Consider the following 24,685-nt stretch of genomic DNA (forward strand, 5'->3'; position numbering starts at 1 on the left):
TATGGCCATTTTAACAGTGTTCTTCCAATCCAAGCACATGGGATATCTTTCCATTTCTTTGAATCATCTTCAATTTCCTTTATTACTGTTTTATAGTTCTCAGTGTTTAAGTCTTTCACCTTGGTTAGGTTTACTCCTAAGTATTTTATGCTTTCTGATGCAATTTTAAAAGGGATTTTTTTTTTTTTTAGCTTTCCCTTTCTGATAGTTCATTGTTAGTGTAAAGAAATGCAACAGATTTCTGTATGTTAATCTTATATCCTACCTTGCTGAATTCGTTTATCAGTTTTAGTAGTTTTTGTGTGGAATGTTTAGGTTTTTCTATGTATAGTATCATGTCATCTGCATATAATGACAATTTTGCCTCTTCCCTTCCAATTTGGATATGTTTGATTTCTTTTTCTTATCTGATTGCTGTGGCTAGGACTTCCACTACTATGTTGAATAGAAGTGATGAGAGTTAGCATCCTTGTCTTGCTCCAGATTTTAGTGGGAAGACTTTCAACTTTTCACTGTTGAGTGTTACGTTGGCTGTAGGTTTGTCATAAATAGCTTTTATTATGTTGAGATATGTTCGCTCTATACCCACTTTGGTAAGATTTTCTTTTTTCTCTCAAGAATGGATGTTGAATTTCATCAAATGCTTTTTCTTTATCTATTGAGATGATCATGTGGTTTTGTCATTTCTTTATCACATTGATTGATTTGCATATGTTGAACCATCCTTGTGACCCTGGGATGAATCCAACTTGGTCGTGGTGTATGATCTTTTGTATGTGTTGTTGGATTCAGTGTGGTAGTATTTTGTTGAGAATTTTTGCATCTATATTCATCAAAGATATTGGCCTGTAATTTTCTTTTTGGTAGTGTTTCTATCTGGTTTTGGTATTAGGGTGATGGTGGCTTCATAGAATGACTTTGGGAGTGTTCCCTCCTCTTCAGTCTTTTGGAAGAATTTGAGAAGGATTAGTATAAGTTCTTCTTTGTATGTTTGGTAGAATTCCCCAGTGAAGCCATCCAGTCCTGGACTTTTGTTTGCAGGGAGTTTTAAAATTACAGATTCTGTTTCACTTCTAGTGATCAGCCTGCTCAAATTATCTATTTTTTTAACACATAAGGAAGCATTTATTTGAGGTTTAACATGAAATCATACAAATAAAATTTGTATAAACAAATCCACATTGAGTCATAACACAGCAGAAGACAAAGTTAAAACGAATTGGTGGCTATATACAGTTGGACAGAGTTGTGTCTTGTACACTAGAAAGTCTTTTATAGAATAATCATCTTAGATCAACAGAAGACCAATCTTCAATGTCATCCTGCAAGCAATCTCCTCCTGTTTTCTTCAATGTCCCCTTGTAGTATGGCTGGCAGTTGTTTTGGTGACTGCCACCCCCTTGAGATGCCTTGCCATAAGTGCTTCTTGGGCACTGTAGTCTGCATATCCTTGTCCGTATCCGCAGTTCCTAGTTATACCCAGAATAATCATAGCAGCCATAGCCACTATAGTTTTGATCACCACCATAGGCGCTATTGTAATTTCCATATCCTTGATCATAATAATTATTACTTGGTTCCAGTTTTGGCCCTGACCTCAGTCACGACTCCAGCACCACCTCACCCACCAGCTACAGCACATCTTCTTCCTTTTTGTTGTTGCCTGTATGTGCAACTTTGATTTCACACTTCCCAGGACCAATTTGATGATAACTGCTTACTAACAATTTCTTAACTGGCTCTTTGTATATGTAATAAAACAAAATCCTGTTATTTGCTTTTGTATCCATGGGAAGTTCAATATTTTCAATCTCTCCAAAGCCTCCAAAATATTCTTTAATTTGTTCTTCAGAAGTATCTGGGCTCAGTCCACCCACAAAAAACCTTTTGAGGGGTTCCTTCCCTTTTAAAGCTTTGACCTTTTTAGCGTCTAGCAATTTGCCATCCAGTTTGTGTTCTTTAACTTCCAAAACCTTATCAACACTAGCAGCATCTTTGAAAAGCACAAATCCAGATCCTCCTGATCTTTCGGTGACTGGATCTGTTTTAATTGTGCAGTCTACAACTTCCCCAAATTGAGACAAATATTCAGTCAGATCTTTCTTAACTTGTATCCCAGCTCAAGCCTCCAATAAACATTTTACTGTCATCCTGCTGATTCTTGCTCACGTTAATCTTGGATCCCTCTCCGAATTCCTCTGTGTTGCTGTACTGATATATATCCTCCATGGTGGCAGAATTGTTGGCTGGTGGGTGCTGTCACGCAGTCTGAGTCGTGGCCGCAACAATGGCAGAGCATTGTATGGAGCTGGATTGAAAATGGCGGCGGACCCTAATTAAACTTAAAAGCTTTTACACAGCAAAGAAAGCCATAAACAAAACGAAAAGAAAACCTACAGAATTGTTGCAAATGATGCAGCTGGTTTTCTTTTATACTTGAGTTCAAATTTTTGGTTTTTGTGAATCTTTTGTATGTTTTTGATTTGTGGTTACACTGGTTTTCAAGTATGTTAACTCATTGTGTCTACTTGCTTTAGACTGGTGGTCCTATAAGCTCAAACACATTCTAAAAAATCTACATTTTCTTATTCCCCTATTTTATGACGTTGATGTCCTGTTTTACATTTTCATGTTTATCCTTTTGCTGTTCATTGTAGTTATAATTGCTTTCACAAAATTCTTTGATTTTTTTTTTAATCTGTGTACTGGCTTATTCAAGTGGTGTACAATCATTTTACATACTTGCTTTTCCGTATTTTGATTTTCCCTTTCCTATGGGTTCTTGCTTCTTTTCTATTTAGAGAAAACCTTTCAATATTTCTTTTAGGGTAAACTTAGTATTGCTGTATTCTTTTAGTTTTTGCTTGCCTGAGAAATTCTTTAATTTTTTCTTCTATTCTAAATGATAATCTTGCTGGGTAGAATATCCTAGGTTGCAGGTTTTTCCCTTTCAGGACTTTGAATGTATTTTGCTATTCCCTTCTGGCCTGCAAGGTTTTTGTAGAGAAATCAGCAAATACATTATGGGGGTTCTTCTGTAACTAACTCTTTGTTTTTCTCTTGCTGCCTTTAGAATCCTGTCTTTAACTTTTGCCATTTTAATTATGATATGTCTTGGTATAGGTCTGTTTGGGTTCATCTTGTTTGGGACCCTCTGTGCTTCCTTTATCTGGACATCTGCTTCATTAGGTTTGGGAAATTTTCTGCCATAATTTCTTCAAGTACATTTTAGATCCCCCTTTCTCTTCTCCTCCTGGGATCCCTATTATGCACAGCTTGGCATCCTTTATATCAGCCCATAGGTCTCATATGTCGCTTTCTTTTCTTTTTTTTTCATTTGTCTTTCAGCGTCTTTCTGTTATGATTGGGTGATTTCCATTATTCTATCTTCCAGATCACTTATTCGTTCCTCTGCATTATTTAGTTTGGTATTTTATTGCCTTTAGTTTGGTTTTCATCTCAACAATTGAGTTGTCTAATTTTGATTGGCTCCTCTTTATAGTTTCTATTTCCTTGTTACAGTGATCTGCATTTCTATTGACAGCCTTTCTTAATTCCTTCAGCATTTTTATTACCTCCTTTTTGAATGTGGAGTCTGGCAGGCCGGAGAGGTCTGTTTCATTGTTTGTTCTTTCAGGGGATTTTTCTTCTTTTAATTGGGAGTGTTTCCTCTGCTTTTTCACTTGTATTTCTTTGACTCTGAATTTAGGGGAAACAATTATCTACTGTGGTCTCAAAGGGCTGTTTTTATGTGGGAGCATCCCTGTGTAGCCTCCATGAGTCCATTATTTTTGGTGTGAGGGCTGTTTTTTGGTATGGATGCCTGCCATGTCTTTCCTCAGAGTTAGCTGGCCATCATCCCCTTGATATGGGGTATGATTGGTGTTGTGATGACCAGAGCTTGCACTCGATGTTGGGCAGGGCCTCCTCTGCTCTGTGGTTGTCACAGCCCTATCGAGAGCAGGGTCTGCTTGCCAGTTGTTGGAATAGAAGCCCCCAGATCCAGTTCTAAGCTGCACTGTGAGGTAGGTGGGATTGGAGCACTCCCTCTGGGAAAGGAGCTGCTCCATATTCCTCTCCAGGGGCTGTCCACTGGGACGGGCACTCTGTGCCATCACCTGTTACCTAGTGCATGTGCTCACAAAATACACTGTTGTTGGCACTGCCCTCGGCCCTGCCTCCGCTGTGAGAATGCTGGTAATCAGCTCAGATTTCAGCCCTGCTTCTGCTTGTGTGCACCCACAAAACCTGCTGCTCCTGGCACCAGACCCGCCTCAGCTGGGGAATGCTGGTAATCAGCTTGGATGTCCCTCAGGCGCTGCACTCACAAAGCCACTGGTATAAATCCACTGAAGTTGCGTACCCGGACCCGTTGTAGGAGTGGCAGTAATCTGCCCAGATTTCAGCCTCAGCAGCTGCATGTCTTGGGCTGGGAAGTGCAGTGAGGTGGCAAGGACTGTCTGTCCTGGTCTCTCTCTCTCCTGCCTGCTGCAAACTGGCTGCTACACTCTCTTCTGAGCCTCTGAAGCTCCCTATCTGTCCCCTCTGACCTCCTAGCTGGTGAAAGGGGTTCCCAGGGTGAGGGAACTTTTTCCCTTTCACAGCTCCCTCCGAGGGGTGCAGGTCCCATTCCAATTACTTCCCCCCCCCCTTTATCCTACCCAGTTTACATGGTGATCTTTCATGCAGCTTTGGTTGTATGAGATCTTCTGCCAACGTTCAGTAAGTATTCCGTGAGAATTGTTCCACGTATAGATTATTTTTATATATTTGTGGAGGAGGTGAGCTCCATATCCTTCTATTCTGCCATCTTGATCTCCAACCCCCCAGTGGATTTTTTAAATAAGGAATTGGCTCACATGATTATAGAGGCTGACAAATCCCAGATCTGCAAGGTGAGTAGGCAAGCTGGAGACCCAGGAGAAGCAGTGGTGTAGTTCCAAATTGAAGGCTGGCAGGCTGAAGACTTAGGATGAGCTGATGTTTCAGTTCGACTCCCAAAGCAGGATAAAGCTGATATCCCAGTGTGAAGGCATTCAGGCAGGAGGGATTCTCTCTCAGGGGAGGATCAGCCTTTTTCTTCTGTTCAGGCCTTCAACTGATGAGGCCCACCACATCAAGGAGGGCAATCTGTTTTTTCAGTCTACAGACTTAGATGTTAATTTCATCCAAAAATGCTTTCACAGAAAGACCCAGAATACTGTTTGATCATGTAACTGGGCACACTGTGGCCCAGTCAAATTGACACAAAAAATTAACCTTCTCAGTAGATATTGACAACCTCACCCTGAGAGTGAATGCCTTAAGTGTTGCACCATAGGCTCCTGGCATGCTATATCAATTTTTTTTTTATCACTGTTGTAACAAATTACCACAAAGTGGTAATGACTTCAAACACCACAAGTTTATTATCTTACAGTTCTGGAGGTGAGGATTGTAGAATGATTTGGCAGGGCTACATTCCTTCTGCAGGCTCTAGAGGAGAAATTTCTGCCTCTTCCAGCTTCTAGAAGCTACCTGCCTTCTTTTGCTTCACGGGTCAGCATTACTTCAGCTTCTGTTTCAGTGACCACACCTCTGAATTGACCCTTCTGCTTCTGTCTTATAAAAACCTTTTGATTATGTTGAGCCCACCCAGACAATCCAGGATAGTCTCTCCAGCTCCAGATCATTAATTTAATCATAGCTGCAAAATCTCTTTTGCCATGTAAGGTAACATAGTCAGTTTCCTGGGATTGGGATGTTTGTATGTTGGTGGGGGAGGGGTTATTATTCTGCCTACTGTACATGGCTAATCTCATCTTGGTATCTGCTTTCTGAAGGATCCAAAGTAGCACAGCCACCTTGGCCAAAATGACCTCCCAAGAGTTTCTGTAGTACTTTCCGCAACAACACTTACACAACTCTACTATAACTACTTCTGTGTTTATGTCCCTGTAGACTGTGGACTCCTTGAGAATACTGTCTTATTCACGAGAATGTAGTTTAGCAAAATGTTTGGCATATTAATTTTATTTCCATGGTAGGAAACTTTTGACCATGTCACAATATTGCTGTTAAGAGTTTAATGAGGCAAAGTGACTTGAGATTTCCATCTAATAAATATTTCCTTCCTTTACTGCAAGCTAGATCAATGGTTTTCCCCATAAGTACTGTTGGTTAGTTGCCTGTTAGCTCTCAAATCCATTTCTCCACTTTTCCTCTGCTCTGTTTCACTGGGAACTACATTTCCCATGCCCCCTCACTCTCTGGTTTCCAGCGAGGTAATAGCAGGAGATTAGAGAGCAGGATGAGAGAGAAGAAACATAGTTATTTCTCACCCCCTGCCCCACTCCCCTGTTTCTTGTGGTGTCTCTGTCAGTGGCTGTATCTTCTTTGTATTCTGGCTTTAGGACACTGGTCACACCACTTCTTCCTGATGTCCTATCTGAGGGGCGCTATCACTTTCTGCTCTTGCCAATCTCTGGATTGCCACATCATCCCTTTTAGTTTCTTAGCCTTGGTTCCATCACCCATGAAACCAATTCCCTGTGTTCCTTCTACTTGAAAGATCCAGAGGTAATTGTGCTTTCCCAGTCACACTCTGCTTGATATATGTACTGGCAACTTTGAGAATTACTAGAAATTCTTGGTCTCCCCCCCAAAATTACTACCTTGATTATGGCATTAAATGAACGATCAGAAATTATGTTTTCTATCAGCCAATTCTATCTAAACTCCATAAACTTTATGATTTATGGTAGAAAAATGGAAATGGACAAAAATTCTATAAATTGAAATTCTTACTCCCCAAGAGTGAACCAAAGTTCAGTAAGATTCAAATATTGTATTTGATAAGAATAGAACCAATTCTCAAAAGTCTCTTAATTTAAATCCTATGCTGATTTAGCTAATTTTTAATGCAGTTTGTTTTATACAGTTTCTTCCTGAGTTTCATGTTATTAAAGAGGCTGTCTCATAGTTTTTTGAGTAAGCTAGAAAGTCACTTCAGTGTATTAGAAGCCTCAGGAATTAGTAGTATGAAACTTGTTTTTTATTATCTTTATAGTGTAAAAAGTTGTAATATCAGATGATATTGAAATTAATAGATGTTCTATAGGCCCAGGGAATTGCATACTGTTGAATCTAGAGCTGAAGAGTTAAAGTATATTCATAACAAAAGGCTGAACATACGTAACTACAAATAGATACCCTGACACTGGGTGGTCAGGGATAATTTAGGGCATAGCAAAGATTTGGAAAATCAGAGAATAGTGAAAAAGGGGAAAAGTTGGGAAATAAAACTTCACTAATGACTATGTATCTTTGAGGTTGTTCTCTAAGATTCATAAACAAAACACATTTACATCAAAAGTGTTTTTTTCATTTTAATTAAAACAAAATGGTTCTAACAAGATGAAATTTGGTTACTGACTTCTATCACACAAAAGGACAGATCTCCAAACCATTTTGTTAATTGGAGAAATGACATTCTGACTATTGGCCTCACACATCATTCTGAACTGTTTAACATCTGGATAATATCACAAATGAGCAAACGTTTTTCAATATACTCTTAATTTTTTTTTTGGCTGCATTTTATGGATTTCATAATCTGGGATTGAATCATTTATATGAACTAAGCCTGCTGAAACCATTCGAGGACTTGTAAATTTTCCAGTGTAGCTTTCTTGTTAACCTCTGGAGCAGTATACGGTCTTGCAGAGCATTTTAACTGATCATGGCTATCATTTGGGCTCTTTCCTAAAAGCCTTGCTCTTGATTTTGCTTTTTCAAGATGCTTAAATGAAGTTACATGTAAATCCTCAACTCTATCCGAACAATCCTAAATATTAAAATAAAAGATCAGGTTGGTGAGTTAGGTTTCTTAAAAGTACATTTTAGACTTACAAGGACTAAAGTTTGTAATATCAACAAAGAATGAGAGCAGTCAAATGTTTTATAGGCAGTCCCCAAATTCAGACCCTACATTCAATGCCTGCCATCAGATACTTTAAAAACCATACTTTAAAAAAATCTCATTGTTTCAAAGGATCTGTTATTTCAAAAGGTATGCAAGATATGAGCTGAAAACCAGAAATCTTAGGGGACCTGTCCTCAGGGGTCAGACTCCTAGGCAAAGACAGCCCTCCTATAATTCTCCTCTTCTAAAATACCTCTTCCCCAACCCCAAACATAAATTATAAGCTCTTATATTATACTTTTTAAAGCATCCAAACATTCATTCTTTAAAAGTTAATAAATACCTTCTTTAATATTTATATACACACACATACAGAGGTCAGCATCTAAGGATATGGTTGTGTTTATACTAAAATATAAAAAATTTTTGTGTACATTCTGAGACTAAACAAGTAAAATATTTAGGAAAATAACTGGAAGGAAATACACCAAAATAATTTTTTTAAATGATGGTTGTTTTAGGGTGGTGGGATTATGGGCTTAGTTTTCCTTTTCTCTTTTTTTTCAAATTTGTACAATATGACTATATTTTATTTAAAAAATGTAATAATCTACAAGTACCCATAAGAGGGTATGGAGTTATTAGTCATTTCTCAAATTAGTGTAAACTAGTTTCCTCTGCAGTTTGAGCAGTTTGTCCCTTAATGCTTTGCAGAGATGGCCACACCAAGGGAATGGGCCTACTTTGATTTGGTGAGAAGGTGGGAGTAGATTAATAGAATTGGCAGGTAGGAGGAATTTAGGCAGGACTAAGAAGAATTACGGCAGCAAGAGAGAGAAGATTTACCAAGAAGGAGGTATGAAGAGTCCATATTTTTGCCTGGGTTTGCAAGTAAACATTCTTCCTTTTCCATCTTATCTACATGGAAGCAATTAGGTAAGGGAATTATTAAGCAATTATTAAGGGAATTTCTGCTACATTGGTAACATATAATTTTTACTTGACAGTTGATATAACATTACTAGAGTGACAGCAGAAGGGCACAGAGACCCACACCACTGGTTATTTTTCTGGAAGCGCCTACAACTCAGTTTCCCTGTCTTCTACTTTGATTGCTTTGGGAGATTTCCTGGATTTTAGAGAATCAAATGAGCGAGTCTTTCTGATGATCTGAAAAATGCCCTCTTACCTCTCAAATTCTCTGGTGTCAATTTTACTAGAGAGAAAAGTTTAGGTACTGTTGGTTTGACAGAGGGAAGTAAATATAACTATCTCCCTTATCCATTCTTAGGATAAAGGTTCTGAGATCCTATATGATCCCATACCATATAACATAAACACAATCTCTTATTTTGTTTGGAAAAGTGATAATAAAGATTCCACTTATCTGAGGGAACTTCAGAAAGTCTTTGCTTTTCAAAAACTATGAACCCATCTTTTACTTCCTTTTCCTCGTCTGTACACACACACACACACACACACACATACACACACACTCATTATTAAATTATTGAATTTAGAAAAGAAATACAAAGTTGAGAGTATGTTGATAATATTTACCCTGCTACACATTTGCTTTACTATTTACTAGAGGTAATCATTTGCTTTGCTGTGGAAAACAAATTCAAAGCAACTATTCTGAAATTAGATCTATTTTCTCATTCAAAGATAGTTATGCACATCAAATTATCAATATAATTTCATTTTAGAATTTGTGCGTTTTCCCAACTGTGGGTCACGCCTATCTATATATGCCAATAGAGAAGAGCAGTGTTTCAGAAAATTAAAATAAGCCCCTTCCATTCCTAGAGATTTTAACTTTGCTTTTGAATGGTTTATATAACGTCTAGTAGCAGATTTACCTTCCTAATTGTTTTATGTTAATATTAAAAATAGATATGAATTTCCATGTTTCTCAGCAGATGGCAGAGGGGTGGTGATGAGAGAGAAAAGAAAAGAGTAGAAGCTAAATTAAAATTTTACAATTCATAATTCAAGAGATTGTAAATTTTGCATATCTCTAAGGCTTAGCAGAATAACTGGCACATAATATGAACTTAGTTTGTTTTACTGAAACAAAGATAATTCAGCAATCTGCAAAAAGACTATATATTTATACTTATATCTGCATGAAAAGACAATCCCAGCCTTTCTGTAGTATACAGCCACTGCCAATGGTTTTACAGGTTGTGCCTGCACAACAGCCCCTGGCTGAGGGGTCAGTCAGGGCTGAAATAGCCAGTCTTCCGTAGACAGAGCTGTGTACCCTGTCCAGGCTGTGTCAGCCAGTAGAGTCGGCCTGGAGGAAAGAATGCTTTTTTTCTAATTCGTGATCTAGAGGGGGGTCCCCTTTATTTTACATAAAGGCACTAAGTGTGTTAACATTCCCTTGATTTTCTGATTGCCTTTGAATGAGGTGAGGTGATATTTGAATGTCAGAAGAATTTTTAAAATTTGGAGGTCTGTTTATCTTGGGGCAGTTAAGGTTACATACATACTTGCATGCAGACACATATACTCTAGATTATCTACAGAACTTTGCCAAATACAGAAATAAAAGACTTAGAAAAACATTATTACGTGTATAGTTCTTCTTGCAGTCCAATGAAGCAATGCCCTTGGAACAGATTTTCTTAGAAGAATTCCTGTGGTGGGCAGTGTGGTTGGTAATATACTATCTTGTTAAATGACTTTTTTTGTTTGCTGACATGGTCTCTTTCTTTTTGAACCTTGGGCTTTAGATTTTCTCTCTTTAGTACTTCCGGGAAGAGGGATGGTTTTGAGTTTTTCTCAGCTATCAAAACTTTATATTTAAGCAATTGTGATTCAGGGACCTTTTGTTTGGTTTTATATAAAGAGTTTGTTTGGTTTTATATAAAGAGTTTGTATTTCTTCTTTGTAATGTGCAAATGTTACTAAATGTTATTTTCTATAATTATTATTTCCTTTCCATCTCTGACGATACTAGTCTTCTAATTTTGATTTCTCTCCAGCCTCTGCATTGAGGCGAGTTAGAGTATTACTTTGCCTGGAAGGAAAAGTGAGTTTGTTTACATATTCCTCATCTTGGCATCTTGGCATCTTGCAATTAGGAATTCTTGGATACGGTGACAGTACTGCTTCAGGTTTTTCCTGTACTATCAATTTATAGGTGTTATTGTGCTCCTTTTTGTCAAGGGACTTCATTTTCAGTGTCTTTTCAAAGCAAGCATTTGATTGAGTTATTTTTGATTTACCACTCCAACTATGTGGGTCTTGTATCTCTGTTTTAAAATCACAGTTCTCTGCTTGAGGAAACTGCATGAAACCGTGTTCTTTCCTTTGTTTATTAGGCATTGTATCTGTAAGTCTTTCTGATGGCTTATTTACTGGAATTGCCTGGGTATTTTTGTTGGAACAAGGTTGTACTTTAATTAAACTGAGTATTTTCGCTTCCTTAGGATAGTATCTTTTCTGTTCCTGAATTATTGATCGACTTTATTTAATATTCTCTAAGGAAAAATGTTCCTTTTCTTCCTTTTTGGTCAACTCTGTTTCTACAAGTCTATCTTCAGAAACCTTTTGTAAAGTGGTTTTCTGAGCAATTTTTGAATATTTATTTTGCTTTTCTGAATGGTCCTCCACAAACTGATTTTCATCTCTTAAAGACAAATCTGGCTTTATACATTTTAATGGTGTGGAAGTAGAATTAACCAAATTTATATGCCGGCTTATCCCCTCTAATTGCCTTTCTGTGATTAGTCCTGATTTTGACAGTTTTTCTATAAAAAGGCTCTGGAGGTGTTTGCTTAAATCAGCTTTTAGATCTAAGAGTTCATTTTCTGATAAAGCTATAAGATAGTTTTGTAGAGATTTACTTAAGGGATATTTCATGTTTATTTCAAGCCTACTACCAAAACTCCCTCTTGAAATATCTTGTCCTAACTCATGAAAAGATATTGAGGCACTTTTAGCTCTTAGAGAAGATACATTTGAGTGTATAGGCTCAGATTCTGCGTCTTTAAATAAACTGTTGTCTGAAAGGTTTTTTAGGAAATAGTTTTGGAGAATTTCATTTAAAAAAGATCTTAGCTTTATTTCCAAATGTTTATCTATGAAATGATGATTAAAATTATTTATAAAAGACATGATTTCTTTTACAGTTTCTGAATATTTCTCCAGAAAAATATTTTGCCCTTTTGGGTCTACTTTCTCATTCATCAAATACAGATTTTGATAGATTTCTGGTAAGTCCTCTTTGGTGATGTATCCTGATTCTGAAAGCCTTTCTACAAGGTAATGCTGGATATGTTTACTTAATTCAGATTTAAATTTTTTTATTTCTGACTCTGAGAGTTCTTCTAGAAATACATGCAGCTTTGGATTCAAAATAGGTTTTCTCCCCAATTTGTCTACTTTATCAAAATTCTCTTCGATTTCTTCAAGGTCTTCTGTCTGACTTGGAAAAGGATGTTCAATTAGTCTTTCTAATTCTTTTTCTGGTTGTCTGCCTTTAGACTGACTATATTTGAAAAAAACATTAAATATCTTTTTCAAAAAGGATTTTAACATTATTACATCAGAGTTATTAAGTTTACCCATTAGTGCGTTACTTAAATTTTCTAAAGTAGAACTTAGATCATTTTCTTCTCTATCAAGCCTCTGACCATTACTTGGCAAATCTGTTTTTTTATCTGGTGTCGACTGATATTTTGAATCTTGTGGGGATCTATTTTGGCCTTTGTCTATGAATTCAACTCCATTAAAAGAAGTGATTTCTTTGTGAATGATGGGTGTATTCTGCTCTGAAAGAGGTTCTGTTTTGCTTCTGATATCTGAATAATACTCTGTGGAATACTTTGGCTTTTCTTCAGCAAAAGCTGTCTCTGTATACAGCAAAAAACCCTTCTGGTATTCTTTATCTAATTCTATCACTTTGATTATCCCCAATTCTAAAAGAGTATCTAGAGGAAATGCTTGTATTATCTGGCTTATAACAGATTTGGCCAACGGAAATTCTATTTCATTATTGTTTTCTTCATAGTGAATTAGAACATTGGAAGGCGAACTCTCCCAAGCTGTGGGTAATTGACTCTGCGAGTTTATCTGTGTCTCACTCCATTCTTTCACTCCTCTCCCCAGCTCTGAGAAGACCGGTGCAGTAAATATTTGCTTTATAACATAATCATATACAAGGCTATTCAAATCTGGTTTGGAGCTAGATACTTCACTTTTTAAATGTTTCTTTTTGAAACTACTCTTTTTTTTAATTGGAAAATCTATCTCACCAGCCTCTAAGTGTTTTTCAGAGACAGGTTCCTTTTCTACCTCTGGAGAATTTCCTGGTCCACCTTCTGAAAGTGAATCTGTGGGAATATCTTTAATTATTTCATTTAAAAGAGACTTTGAATTTAAAATGCCTCCTTCTGAAAGCCAGCTATTTAAATCTTGAATTTTTTCAAATACTTCGCCTTCCAAACTACTTGGTTGTTCATCATGAAGAGCCAGAAGTGGAGAACTATGACTTTTCTTTCTTGCTTCGGTGTCCATAGAAACTTCAGGTGTAGAAAATAATCTATTTGAAAGGTCTTGCAGATTTTTACTTAAAATTAACTTGAGCACCATTGATTGTTTTAAATTTTCTATGTGGGAAGTAAGACTTAATGATTTTGAGAGGCAACATTTATTTACATTTACTTTTCCAGTCATTGATGATTCTCCCTCAAAGTTTGGTAAAGATACATTTGGTAGCCTTTCCTGTAACTTATTCTTAGTGTCTAAAGTCTTTATTGTGGTGATACTAGGATGATGGGCTAAATTATTCTTAGTGTCTAAAGTCTTTATTGTGATGATACCCGGATCATGGACTAACTTATTCTTAAGGTCTGAAGTCTTTAGTGCAGTGATACCAGGATCACTGGCTAACTTATTCTTAGTGTCTAAACCCTTTATTGTGATGATATCAAGATTATGGGGCCAGGTTTTATTAGCAGGGCTTGCAGTTTTTGAATGTGTTGGGTAAGGAGGATCTTGGTCTTCATACTCTATAACCTCGGCACTTAAAATATTTCTACATTTGAACATATCTTGGTCTTTCCTTTTTCTGACTGACATTTTGTTGTTTATATTCCTTAGAAAAGGATCAAAACCATTCTTGATGTTGAATTTCTGGAACTGTAATATTAAAAAAAAAAGGTAAGAAATTTGGACGCATTTGTTTTAAATTTATAATAAAATTTTTAGTTAATTCTCTTTGAGCAATCTGCCAATTTATCTATTCATCTTCCTGACTTCTACAAACAGAAAACCAACTTTAATTATTTTAAAATATTTGAAATTAGAATAATAATGAGAATTCTAATGCAAATTTTTCAAATTCCTAATTCTGATACTATGTTGTGTTCAAGAGCTTTTTGCTACCTGGAATATTTTTAAACACTTAAAAGGCACTCATCAATTGTTTGTTTAAGAACTCGATTTCCAGTGTTACCTCCATTTGCTTAGACAAAGGCTAACATCAAGATCTAAGTCCTATCCATATAAATATTTTAGTAGCAATGTGGGTAATTTTTTTTTAAATGCAAAGCAAGCAGTAGATATTCCATTAAAAGTATCATAAATATTCTCTAAAGAGTGACTTGGGAACACAGATCATCTGCCTTTAAATCTGAGAGTTTTAACAATGATGATGAGTTCCACCTAGTCCTTAGCATGTTACAGTAGAAACTTGCTTTTTGATAAATATTATATATGCCTCAGAAATGGTAGAGAACAGTACAAAAAATTCTCAGTTACAGTGAAATGTCAGTGTAATAGCCATAGGCAGTTTTGTAAGCTCTGGGATCAGGCTATTCTATTATTGAAATAGCCTAGAAAATGAAGTCTCTTATTCAAACTCTTTGTTCATACAACTTCTCTATTATCCAATTAAAAAAAGCAAAACGTGAAATAATCAGCCTAGTATTTGTTTTAGTTCATATGGTTTTCAAATGCTAATTGATACCCAGGTGACAGCATAAGAATCCCTGTTTTTTTGTTTTGTTTGTTTTTTGAGAAATACAGATTCCCAGGCTCCATTTCCAAACTGAGATTCATTAGGTCAGAGGTGGGACCTGGGAATATGTATTTTTGTAAAGATGGGTGAGTGTTTCTACTGGGTAGTCTGGCTTTGGAACCACTGAATTACATAAAGTATTACAGAAACCTAGTATTTAAGTATAACTGATATTGGGATAAGAAAACAGTACTCACCTGATATTTTGGCTTGAATTCTATATATTCTGGTTTGAAAGATGGTGAAATGTATTCTTTTGGTGAAAAAGCCACCTTATAAAAAGAGAAGTTTTAATTTTAGACTGCTTGTAATGAAAGGATATTTCCCAAAATAATTTTATTCCTTCAATAGTTATTAAAGATATTAAACATGTTAAAAACTAAATAAGTATTTTTCTCATAACTACCATAATTTGCATATAATCAAAAGAAATTTATATCAGAAATATATATAATCTTAGCTTCCCTGACACCATAATATTCACCCTATTGAATGTGTAAAATCAAAATAATGCTCAGCAACTTTAAGCAGAAACAAAATTGGAAAAGAAAACAGAACTGTTAGAACAAGTGTAATCTAATTCTAGAAGGTTGTGAAATGCTTTAGATAATAAATAGCATCTGATATTACACTGAGATAGCATTTTCAATGACTCTCAAGCTGTAATTGTTAAATGGGTACTTACTGCCCAAGGAAACACTTAGTACTAAATCAAGGTGTACAGGAACAATTATAGAATCACAGAACCACTGACATTTTAGAGATGGATGACACTTTAGAGATAATAAAGTCCTACTCTTTGTTTTACAAAAAAATCTGCAGTTGAAATTATTGCCCTAAATTACCAGATGATTAGTAGCCTAAATCCTAGGCATCCTAAATTTTCATCTGATGCTCCTACTACCACACAATCAAGACTTCAGTGAAAGACAATGGTGCTTTGAAAACATCATAATGTTTAGAGAAAACTTGATACCATCTCTTTGCAGAACACTTAGTACTATAAACTGCTTTCCTACACATTTTCTCCTTTAGTTTGTAGGGGGTTCATTATATATCAAGTTAGTTAAAATAATTCAATGAATGATGCTTTCATAAGAAATACTTTTGGTTTAAGTGTTCATTAATATTAAGCAGTTAATAACATGACTTTATTCTTAAATCTTCAGCAGCTTCCTACGTTGTGTTATTCATTGCCCTCACACACTGACTCTAAATAATTTCTGCAAGTATCTCAGTATTCCCCACTATAGTTTCTCTCCAGGAAAATGTGTCTAGCTCTGAATTCTAGAAATATATCTTGTACTTTTCCACACCTGTTCCTTTGCTCATTTTGTTTTTCTTTGCCTGAATTTTCCAAAATCTCCCTTAAAAACAGTTTAAATTCTAACATTTGAAAGTTTATTGCCTTAATGAATTTAATAGAAAATTAAAATTAAAAGAAATATGTATGACAAGGAAGTGGAAGAAAAAGTAGAGGAAAAAATATGATCTAATTTTTGTAAAACACACAAAACAAATAAATAACCCCCCCCCAATATAAGCATGGAAAAATATATGAAAAGATACAGAATGTTAACATTGTTTTCTCAAGGGACTAACTCTGGAGGAGAGGAAAGAGGACGCAATTAACTTTTACTCTGTTTAACTCTGTGTTATTGATTAGATGAACATACAATACTTGTTAGTTAAAAAATCCAGGATAGTTATGTGAGAGGGAAATGATCAGGATGCTAGAAAAGGACAAAAAAAAGAAGCCAATACAGGAGCTTCAAGACGGTAGACTGAACATGTGCGTTTACTTTCTCCTACCTCCCAAAGTTCCAGTAAATTAACAGAAAATAATATTTCCGAAATAAAAATCTGATGACAAATTGAAATTATAACGGAGTAATCATGGTTCAGGCATACAAAAACAGAGTCAGGTGGCCATTGAGCATCTTGTCTCAGATAAAATCTGGTCTCATTCAGTGGTCTCTGCACCACTGAAAACCTGAACTTTCTCTGAACTGTACCAGACCCAAGGACACCACCAGCAGTATTCAGAACAATACCTGCCAGCTGCAAACTTATGGTCTTAAGGTCTCCCCTTGTAATTATGCAACAATTTCAGACCCCAACCAATCCTTACTTAACAAGCACCCTTACTGCTTGGCTGCTCCAATCATAATTCTTGATAAACAACTCATGTACCTAAATGTAACCTTGCAGTTTTTGCCTTTATAAGTCTCCCCCATTTTGTAGTCCAGTGGAACACAATTCAAGTGCTTGAATATGTGTCTCCCAGGCTGCAGTCCTAACAAACCTCAAATAAACACCTTTTATTTCAATCAGGTCTCCATTTCTGAAATTTTGGTTAACAAATCCCATTGGAATACTAGAAATCAGTAAGGTAACACACCAAGATCCAGAAAGTTGAGAAAGTTTGGAAAATAGGAAACCAGATGGATTGACTTAATGGAAAACCCCCATCAAGAAAACCAGAGCTTTGGGACTTCCCTGGTGGCACAGTGGTTAAGAATCCGCCTGCCAATGCAGGGGACACGGGTTCGAGTCCTGTTCCGGGAAGATCCCACATGCTGCAGAGCAACTAAGCCCGGGTGCCACAACTACTGAGCCTGTGCTCTAGAGCCCACGTGAGCCCGCGTGCCACAACTACTGAAGCCTGCGCGTCTAGAGTCCGTGCTCTGCAACAAGAGAAGCCACTGCAATGAGAAGCCCGGCACCGCAACGAAGCGTAGCTCCCGCTCGCCACAACTAGAGAAAGCCAGAGCGCAGCAACAAAGATCCAACGCAGCCAAAAATAAATTAATTAATTAATAAAAAGAAAAAAGAAAGAAAGAAAACCAGAGCTTTAAATAACAGAAATCAAGTAGGCCTGAGAAGCAATAAATTCAAGGTCAACATATACAATGAGAATCAGATGATGGTGCAATTGTCATAGCATTAAAAAGCTGCATTTGGAACAGCTGGATCACTTGGACCCTTCTTTATCACTGTTCTCTTTCTCAGTGCAAACAGAGCATACATTGCTGGCAGTATTGTCTTTCCCCAGTCACTCACCAAACACCAAAACAAACAACAACAAAACAAGCAAGATCAAAACTGCTGTCTGAGAAAATGTGCAATCTGCCTAGGTGGGGACCCTCTATGAGTTTTGAGCCTTGGCACAGCAGCAGAGCAGAGCTTACAGCCACTCACATTTTCACATCAGATAACTGAAGGGGGATAAAAAGGAAGGAAGTTCTATTCAGGAGAGAAATACACTGGCTCTTTGGAAATGCTGTAGGGTCTCCAGCCATCCTGCCTGCCCTCTTCCATCCCCATATACCCTCCAGGGAAGCTGGCCTGTCACACAGAGAATACCTATACAACCAACATATTCCTTCATTCACAAATATAAAGTGAGCCAACAGAGCTCATCAGATATGAGGAAAATCAGTACATGTAAGTGAAGGATCAATAAGAATAAACAGAACTAACCCCAGAGTAAATAGAGCTATTTCTGAAGAATGTAGGGGGAGGATGCCCCTTGGAAAAGATTCTAAATAGTATCCTCAGAAATATCTAAAAGGGTATTATTGATTTCCACTTAGCTATATAATAGGCTTGTCAAATTTAATGTATATATAATAGGATTCTAGATTACCACCCTGCTCCCCTCCCCCTCAAAAAAACCACAAAACCTTGGCTTTTCTCTGTTTTTCCTCATCTCAGGTAATGATGCTACCATCTACTGAATTATTAGACCAGAAATCTGTGTCACCCTATCTCTCCACCTTCTTCTTTTCATATATAACCCAGCACTAAGTTCTATGGCTACTGGCTTCAAAATATATCAAGTATCCAATCATATACGACCACCACCTACTACCACTGTAGCACAAGCGACCATCATCTCTTCCCAACAATAGTGTCTTAACTAGTCTCTTGCTCCCTATGACAGAGAATGAGAATTACTTTCCCAAAATACATATTATCTCAAGAACCTCAATTTGTTTAGGGGCAAAAACCCTTACTCAAAAAGCTGCATCTTCCAGCCTCCTTTAAAAGACAGGAGTGGCCATGTGACAAGGTTCTGGCCAACTACATATAATTGGAACTTGTCGGGAGAAGCTTCTGAGAGAAAGTCTTAAAACAGAGGCAGACTGAGCTGACAGGTACTTTTCTTTTCTTTTTTTTTTTTTTTTGCGGTACGCGGGCCTCTCACTGTTGTGGCCTCTCCCGTTGCAGAGCACAGGCTCCGGACGCGCAGGCTCAGCGGCCATGGCTCACGGGCCCAGCCGCTCCGCGGCATGTGGGATCTTCCCAGACCGGGGCACGAACCCGTGTCCCCTGCATCCGCTGGCGGACTCTCAACCACTGCGCCACCAGGGAAGCCCATTTGTAGACTTTTTACTGATGGCCATTCTGACCGGTGTAGGGTGGTAACTTACTGCAGTTTTGATTTGCATTTCTCTAATAATTAGTGATGTTGAACATCTTTTCACGTGCCTACTGGCCATTTGTATGTCTTCTTTAAAAGAGGTGAGATATTAATGCCAAAACTGTGCTTAATTTGTCCTTTAAGTGGAAATTCCATACAATGTTGATTTCATACACTAAACTCTATTATTAAAAAAAGTATTGACTTTTCACACTTTTCTTTCATACTCATTCTATTTTTTATTTTTAACATATTCCTTATGAAATCAACATTATATAGACTTGTCTTAATATTTTTATCTTTTTAAATTAAATTAAATTTTTATTATTTTTTTGGCTTCGCCCTACAGCATGCGGGATCTTAGTTGCCCGACCAGGGATCGAACCCATGCCCCCTGCAGCGGAAGTGTGGAGTCTTAACCACTGGACAACCAGGAAAGTCCCTCTTAATATTTTTATGTCAAACTACATGCTCCTCCTTGTTGCCACAGAGGCAGAGGGTCAAGTTTGCCAACTACACCAAGGATTGAGGATATTATCCTCAAGAAGGGATACTGACAGACAAAAACATGTTAACTATGTGAACAATTAATAAATAGCGTTGAGGTAATCATCTATCCACTTCAGCAAAATTATCAATAGACCTTTCCCTCATACTAAAAAAATTAAGTATAGATGGATTAAATATTTAAACATAAAAAAGTATACATAAGGCTTCCCTGGTGGCGCAGTGGTTGAGAGTCTGCCTACCAATGCAGGGGACACGGGTTCGTGCCCCGGTCCGGGAAGATCCCACATGCCGTGGAGCGGCTAGGCCCGTGAGCCATGGCCGCTGAGCCTGCACGTCCGGAGCCTGTGCTCCGCAATGGGAGAGGCCACAACAGTGAGAGGCCTGCGTACTGAAAAAAAAAAAAAAAAAAAAAAAAAGTATACAGAGAAAATCAGCTAGGAGAATGCTGACATAATCTTGAAGAGGGGAAGGATAATCTAAACAAGATATAAACTAACAGCCACAAAGGAAAAGCGGCCAGATTTGACCACATAAACAGTTCAAATTTCTATAAGGACTCTGAAGAAGTAAAAAAAATGCAGATAACAAACAGCGTAGATAACAAAGCATTTTTATTCAAAATACATAAAGCATTTTCACACATAAACACACAACCCAATTTGTAAATATGAGCAGAGATTATAAACAGTCAAATAACAGAAATACAAATGGATAATAAACACATGAAAACTGTTCACTCATTAATTCTCAGGAAAATGCAAATCAATAGAATATCATTTTTGTGCATCAAATTAACAAAAACAAAATTAACAAAAGCAAATTAACAAAAAATGACCAGGCTGTGAGATAATGGATATTTTCCTACATTTTGGGCGCAAATGCAAATAAGTAAATCTGGTTTAAAAGATAATCTGGTAGTATCTATCAAAAGTAAATATGCTTTTTGAATTTCGGTTTTCTCAGGGTATATGCCCAGTAGTGGGATTGCTGGGTCATATGGTAGTTCTATTTGTAGTTTTTTAAGGAACCTCCATACTGTTCTCCATAGTGGCTGAACCAATTCACATTCCCACCAGCAGTGCAAGAGTGTTCCCTTCTCTCCACATCCTCTCCAGCATTTATTGTTTCTAGATTTTTTGATGATGGCCATTCTGACTGGTGTGAGATGATATCTCATTGTAGTTTTGATTTGCATTTCTCTAATGATTAATGATGTTGAGCATTCTTTCATGTGTTTGTTGGCAGTCTGTATATCTTCTTTGGAGAAATGTCTATTTAGGTCTTCTGCCCATTTTTGGATTGGGTTGTTTGTTTTTTTGTTATTGAGCTGCATGAGCTGCTTGTAAATTTTGGAGATTAATCCTTTGTCGGTTGCTTCACTTGCAAATATTTTCTCCCATTCTGAGGGATATTGGCTCGGTGCTTTGTGACAGCCTGGAGGGGTGGGATAGGGAGGGTGGGAGGGAGGGAGACGCAAGAGGGAAGAGATATGGGAACATATGTATATGTATAACTGATTCACTTTGTTATAAAGCAGAAACTAACACACCATTGTAAAGCAATTATACCCCAATAAAGATGTTAAAAAAAAAAAGTAAATATGCTTATATACTTTGATCCAACAATTCTGCTTCTCATATTTATCCTATAATATAATACTTACCATTTAGCAAGTGACTATTATGTTCCAAACCCTTTAAAATTCTTTGAAATAGATGATAGTATACTCATTTTGCGATGAGAAAACTGAAAGTCAGATGTAAATTGCCCAAAGTTATGTGACCATGGTAGTGGAAGAATCTGGATTTGAACCTAGATATTTCTTACGGTAAAATCCAAGCTCTTTTTCCTATATCCTAGTTTCCTATTCCTAATTCTCTTACCATCAACAAACACTGCTTTTCATTGGTAGAAAAAATTAAATTCCCCATCCCCCCTACCTTTCTTCCACCCTGACCTTTGGGGAAATGATTTAGCATCCTGTCATTGTCAGGGTTTAAATAGAAACTTATTAAGCTATATCTTGAAAATCTTAATTTATGAAGGGGCTCTAAAAATGTAAAGGAACTATTGAAAGACTGTCACCTGAATCAGCTATGAGTTGAAAGAGACGTTAGTCCTTTCCAATTCAGATTAGCACTCCAGAAGTTTGTCTCAAAATACTGCATTTCTTTAACACACTGTCTACCTTGGTTCATAAAAAACTCTTCTTTTAACTTCAAAGTTTATTTTACCGTAGATTCTGAAGATTTTGTGACTTGTTTATGAAGCAATTAGCTTAGACTTTTAGGAATTTGTTCTAGAACTCTGATATGTCTTCAGTTTATAAGCCTGTTGCCCTAGGTGATAGATTCTTTCAACTTTCTAAGTCTGTTGATTTTATGTAACCTATGTTTTATGGGTTACCCACTGAATTTATCTTGTTCAACTTAATTTAGTTTTATCTGTCATATACAGGTCTGACTACCACCCTTAAGAAAAATATTTAAGGTAAGTTTTCTTTTTCTTTATTTAAAAAAAATTAAACTCTTGACCATGTACCTTTTATCCAGTTTCCCTCAACAGTAACATCTTGCAAAACGATGTAATATCAATATCACAACCAGGATATTGACATGGTACAGTTAAGATGCAGACATTTCCACAAGGATCCCTAATGTCCTTTTAGAGTCACACCCATTTCTTTCCTGTATCCACCTCCTACTTAATGCCTGGCAACCACTAACTTGTTCTACATTTATAATTTTGTAATTTCAAGAATTTCATATAAATGAAGTCATATAGCATCTAATATTTGGGGATTGGCTTTTTTTCACTCAGCATAATTCTCTGGAAATTCATCCAGGTTGTTGTATGTATCAAAGTTCCTTTGTATCGTTGAGTATTATTCCATGGCATGGAGGTAGCACAGTTTATTTAGCTGTTCACCAATTAAAGAACAATTGTGTTGTTTCCACTTTTTGGCTACTATGAATAAGGCTGCTATAAATATTTGTGTTCATGGTGTTTTTGTGTGTGTGATCATAAGACTTAATCTTTCTGGGATAAATGCCCAAGAGTATAATTGTTGGGTTACATGGCAGTTGCATATTTAGTGTTTTGAGAAACTACCAAACTGTTTTCAGGAGTGGTTATAAAATTAAAAATTCCCATCAGCAATTTCACCAGCACTTAAGTTTATTACTGTTTTTTATTTTAGGTAAGAGACTTAGGTCAAGGTTTGGTTTTGTTTGCCCATGGATGTGCAATAGCTCCAGCACTACTTCTTGAAAAGGCTATCATTCCTCCATTAAATTGCTTTCGCATCATTGTCAAAAATCAGTTGGGCATACTTTTGTGGGTCTATTTCAGGGATGTCTATTCTGTTCCATTGATCTTTGTGTCTCTCTCTCCTCTAATACCACACTATCTTTACTCTTGATTACTGTAGCTTGATTACTGTAGCTAGTAGGCCTTAATTAGGTAAAGTGATTCCTCCCATTTTCTTCTTTTTAAAGATGATTTTAGCTATTCTAGGAGCTGTGCCTTTCTATACACATTTTAGAATGATCTTGTCTATATTTACAAAGAGCTGGTATTTAGATAGAAATTACATTAAATCTATAGGTCAATCTGGGGAGAACTGACATCTTTACTATGTTGTTTTCCAATTCATGAATATGGTATGTGTATTTATTTAGGTCCTTGACTTCTTCCATCAACATTTTGTGATTTTTATCATCTAGATCCTGTATATGCTTTGTTAGATTTAAAAGTATTTAGTTTTCTTTGGAGTTACTATAAATGTTATTGTGTTTAAAATTTTTGTTTCCACATGTTCATGTTAGTATGTAGAAATGCTGCTGATTTTTAAAAATTGAAGTATAGTTGATTTACAATGTTGTGTTAGTTTCAGGTATATAGCAAAGTGATTCATTTGTGTGTGTGTGTGTGTATATATTCTTTTTTAGATTCTTTTCCCTTATAGGTTATTACAAAATATTGAGTATAGTTCCCTGTGCTATATGGTAGAACCTTGTTGCTTATGTATTTTATGTATAGTACTGTGTATATGTTAATCCCAAATGCCTAATTTATCCCTCCCTCCACCTTCCCCTTTGGTAACTGTAAATTTGTTTTCTACGTCTGTGGATCTATTTCTGTTTTGTAAATAAGTTCATTTGTATCATTTTTTTTAGATTCCACATATAAGCAATATCATATATTTGTCCTTCTCAGCCTGCATTACTTCACTTAGTATGATAATCCCTAGGTCCATCCATGTTGCTGCAAATGGCATTATTTCATTCTTTTTTATGGCTGAGTGTTAAAATGCTGTTGATTTTTGCATTTGGAATTTTTATCTTTTAAACTGCTCAACTCACTTACTAGTTCTAGTAGTTTTTTTTGTAGACTCCTTGCTATTTTACATAGATAACTTTTTCATCTGAAAATAAAGACAGTTTGATTTCTTCCTTTCCGATCTGTGTGACTTTTATTTCCCTTTCCTGCTCTATTACAATGGCTAAAACTTGCAGTATTATATTGAAAAAGAATAAGAGCAGACATACTTGCCTTGTTCCTGATCCTGGAAGGAAAGCCTTCAGTCTTTCACCATTAGGTATAATGTAATATGGAGGTCTTGTAGATGCTCTTTATCTAGTTGAGGAATTTACCCTCTAATACTACCTTGTCGAGAGTTTTATATCATGATTGGGTGTTGAATTTTGTGAAGAACTTTTTTTGTATCAATTGATATGATCATATGATTTTTCTCCTTTATTCTGCTGATATCATAGGTTACATGGACTGATTTTCAAATGCTGAACCAGCC

General features: G+C 36.5%; 1 protein-coding gene and 2 pseudogenes across 3 annotated transcripts in view; all 3 read right to left on the reverse strand.

Moving 5' to 3' along the window:
• Nucleotides 1-1,283: 1,283 nt before the first annotated feature.
• LOC309963295 (heterogeneous nuclear ribonucleoprotein D-like) lies at nt 1,284-2,322 on the reverse strand (annotated as a pseudogene). Its single transcript has one exon. The product of its transcript is annotated as a heterogeneous nuclear ribonucleoprotein D-like (transcript).
• A 4,539-nt stretch (nt 2,323-6,861) lies between these two features.
• C2CD6 (C2 calcium dependent domain containing 6) overlaps nt 6,862-24,685 on the reverse strand; it is a gene marked incomplete at its 5' end in the record, with an annotated part of 138,778 nt that continues 120,954 nt past the window's right edge. The window contains 3 exon segments of the mRNA XM_082841589.1: nt 6,862-7,672; nt 7,675-7,825; nt 15,134-15,208. Of these exon segments, the coding sequence (XP_082697715.1) occupies nt 7,545-7,672; nt 7,675-7,825; nt 15,134-15,208 (354 nt within the window). The 3' untranslated portion in view covers nt 6,862-7,544.
• Nucleotides 10,466-11,239, reverse strand: LOC309962968 (cation channel sperm-associated targeting subunit tau-like; annotated as a pseudogene). Its single transcript has one exon. The product of its transcript is annotated as a cation channel sperm-associated targeting subunit tau-like (transcript).

This window comes from Leucopleurus acutus (assembly GCF_964270905.1).
Source record: "Leucopleurus acutus genome assembly, chromosome: 6".
Taxonomy (NCBI): Eukaryota; Metazoa; Chordata; class Mammalia; order Artiodactyla; family Delphinidae; genus Leucopleurus; species Leucopleurus acutus.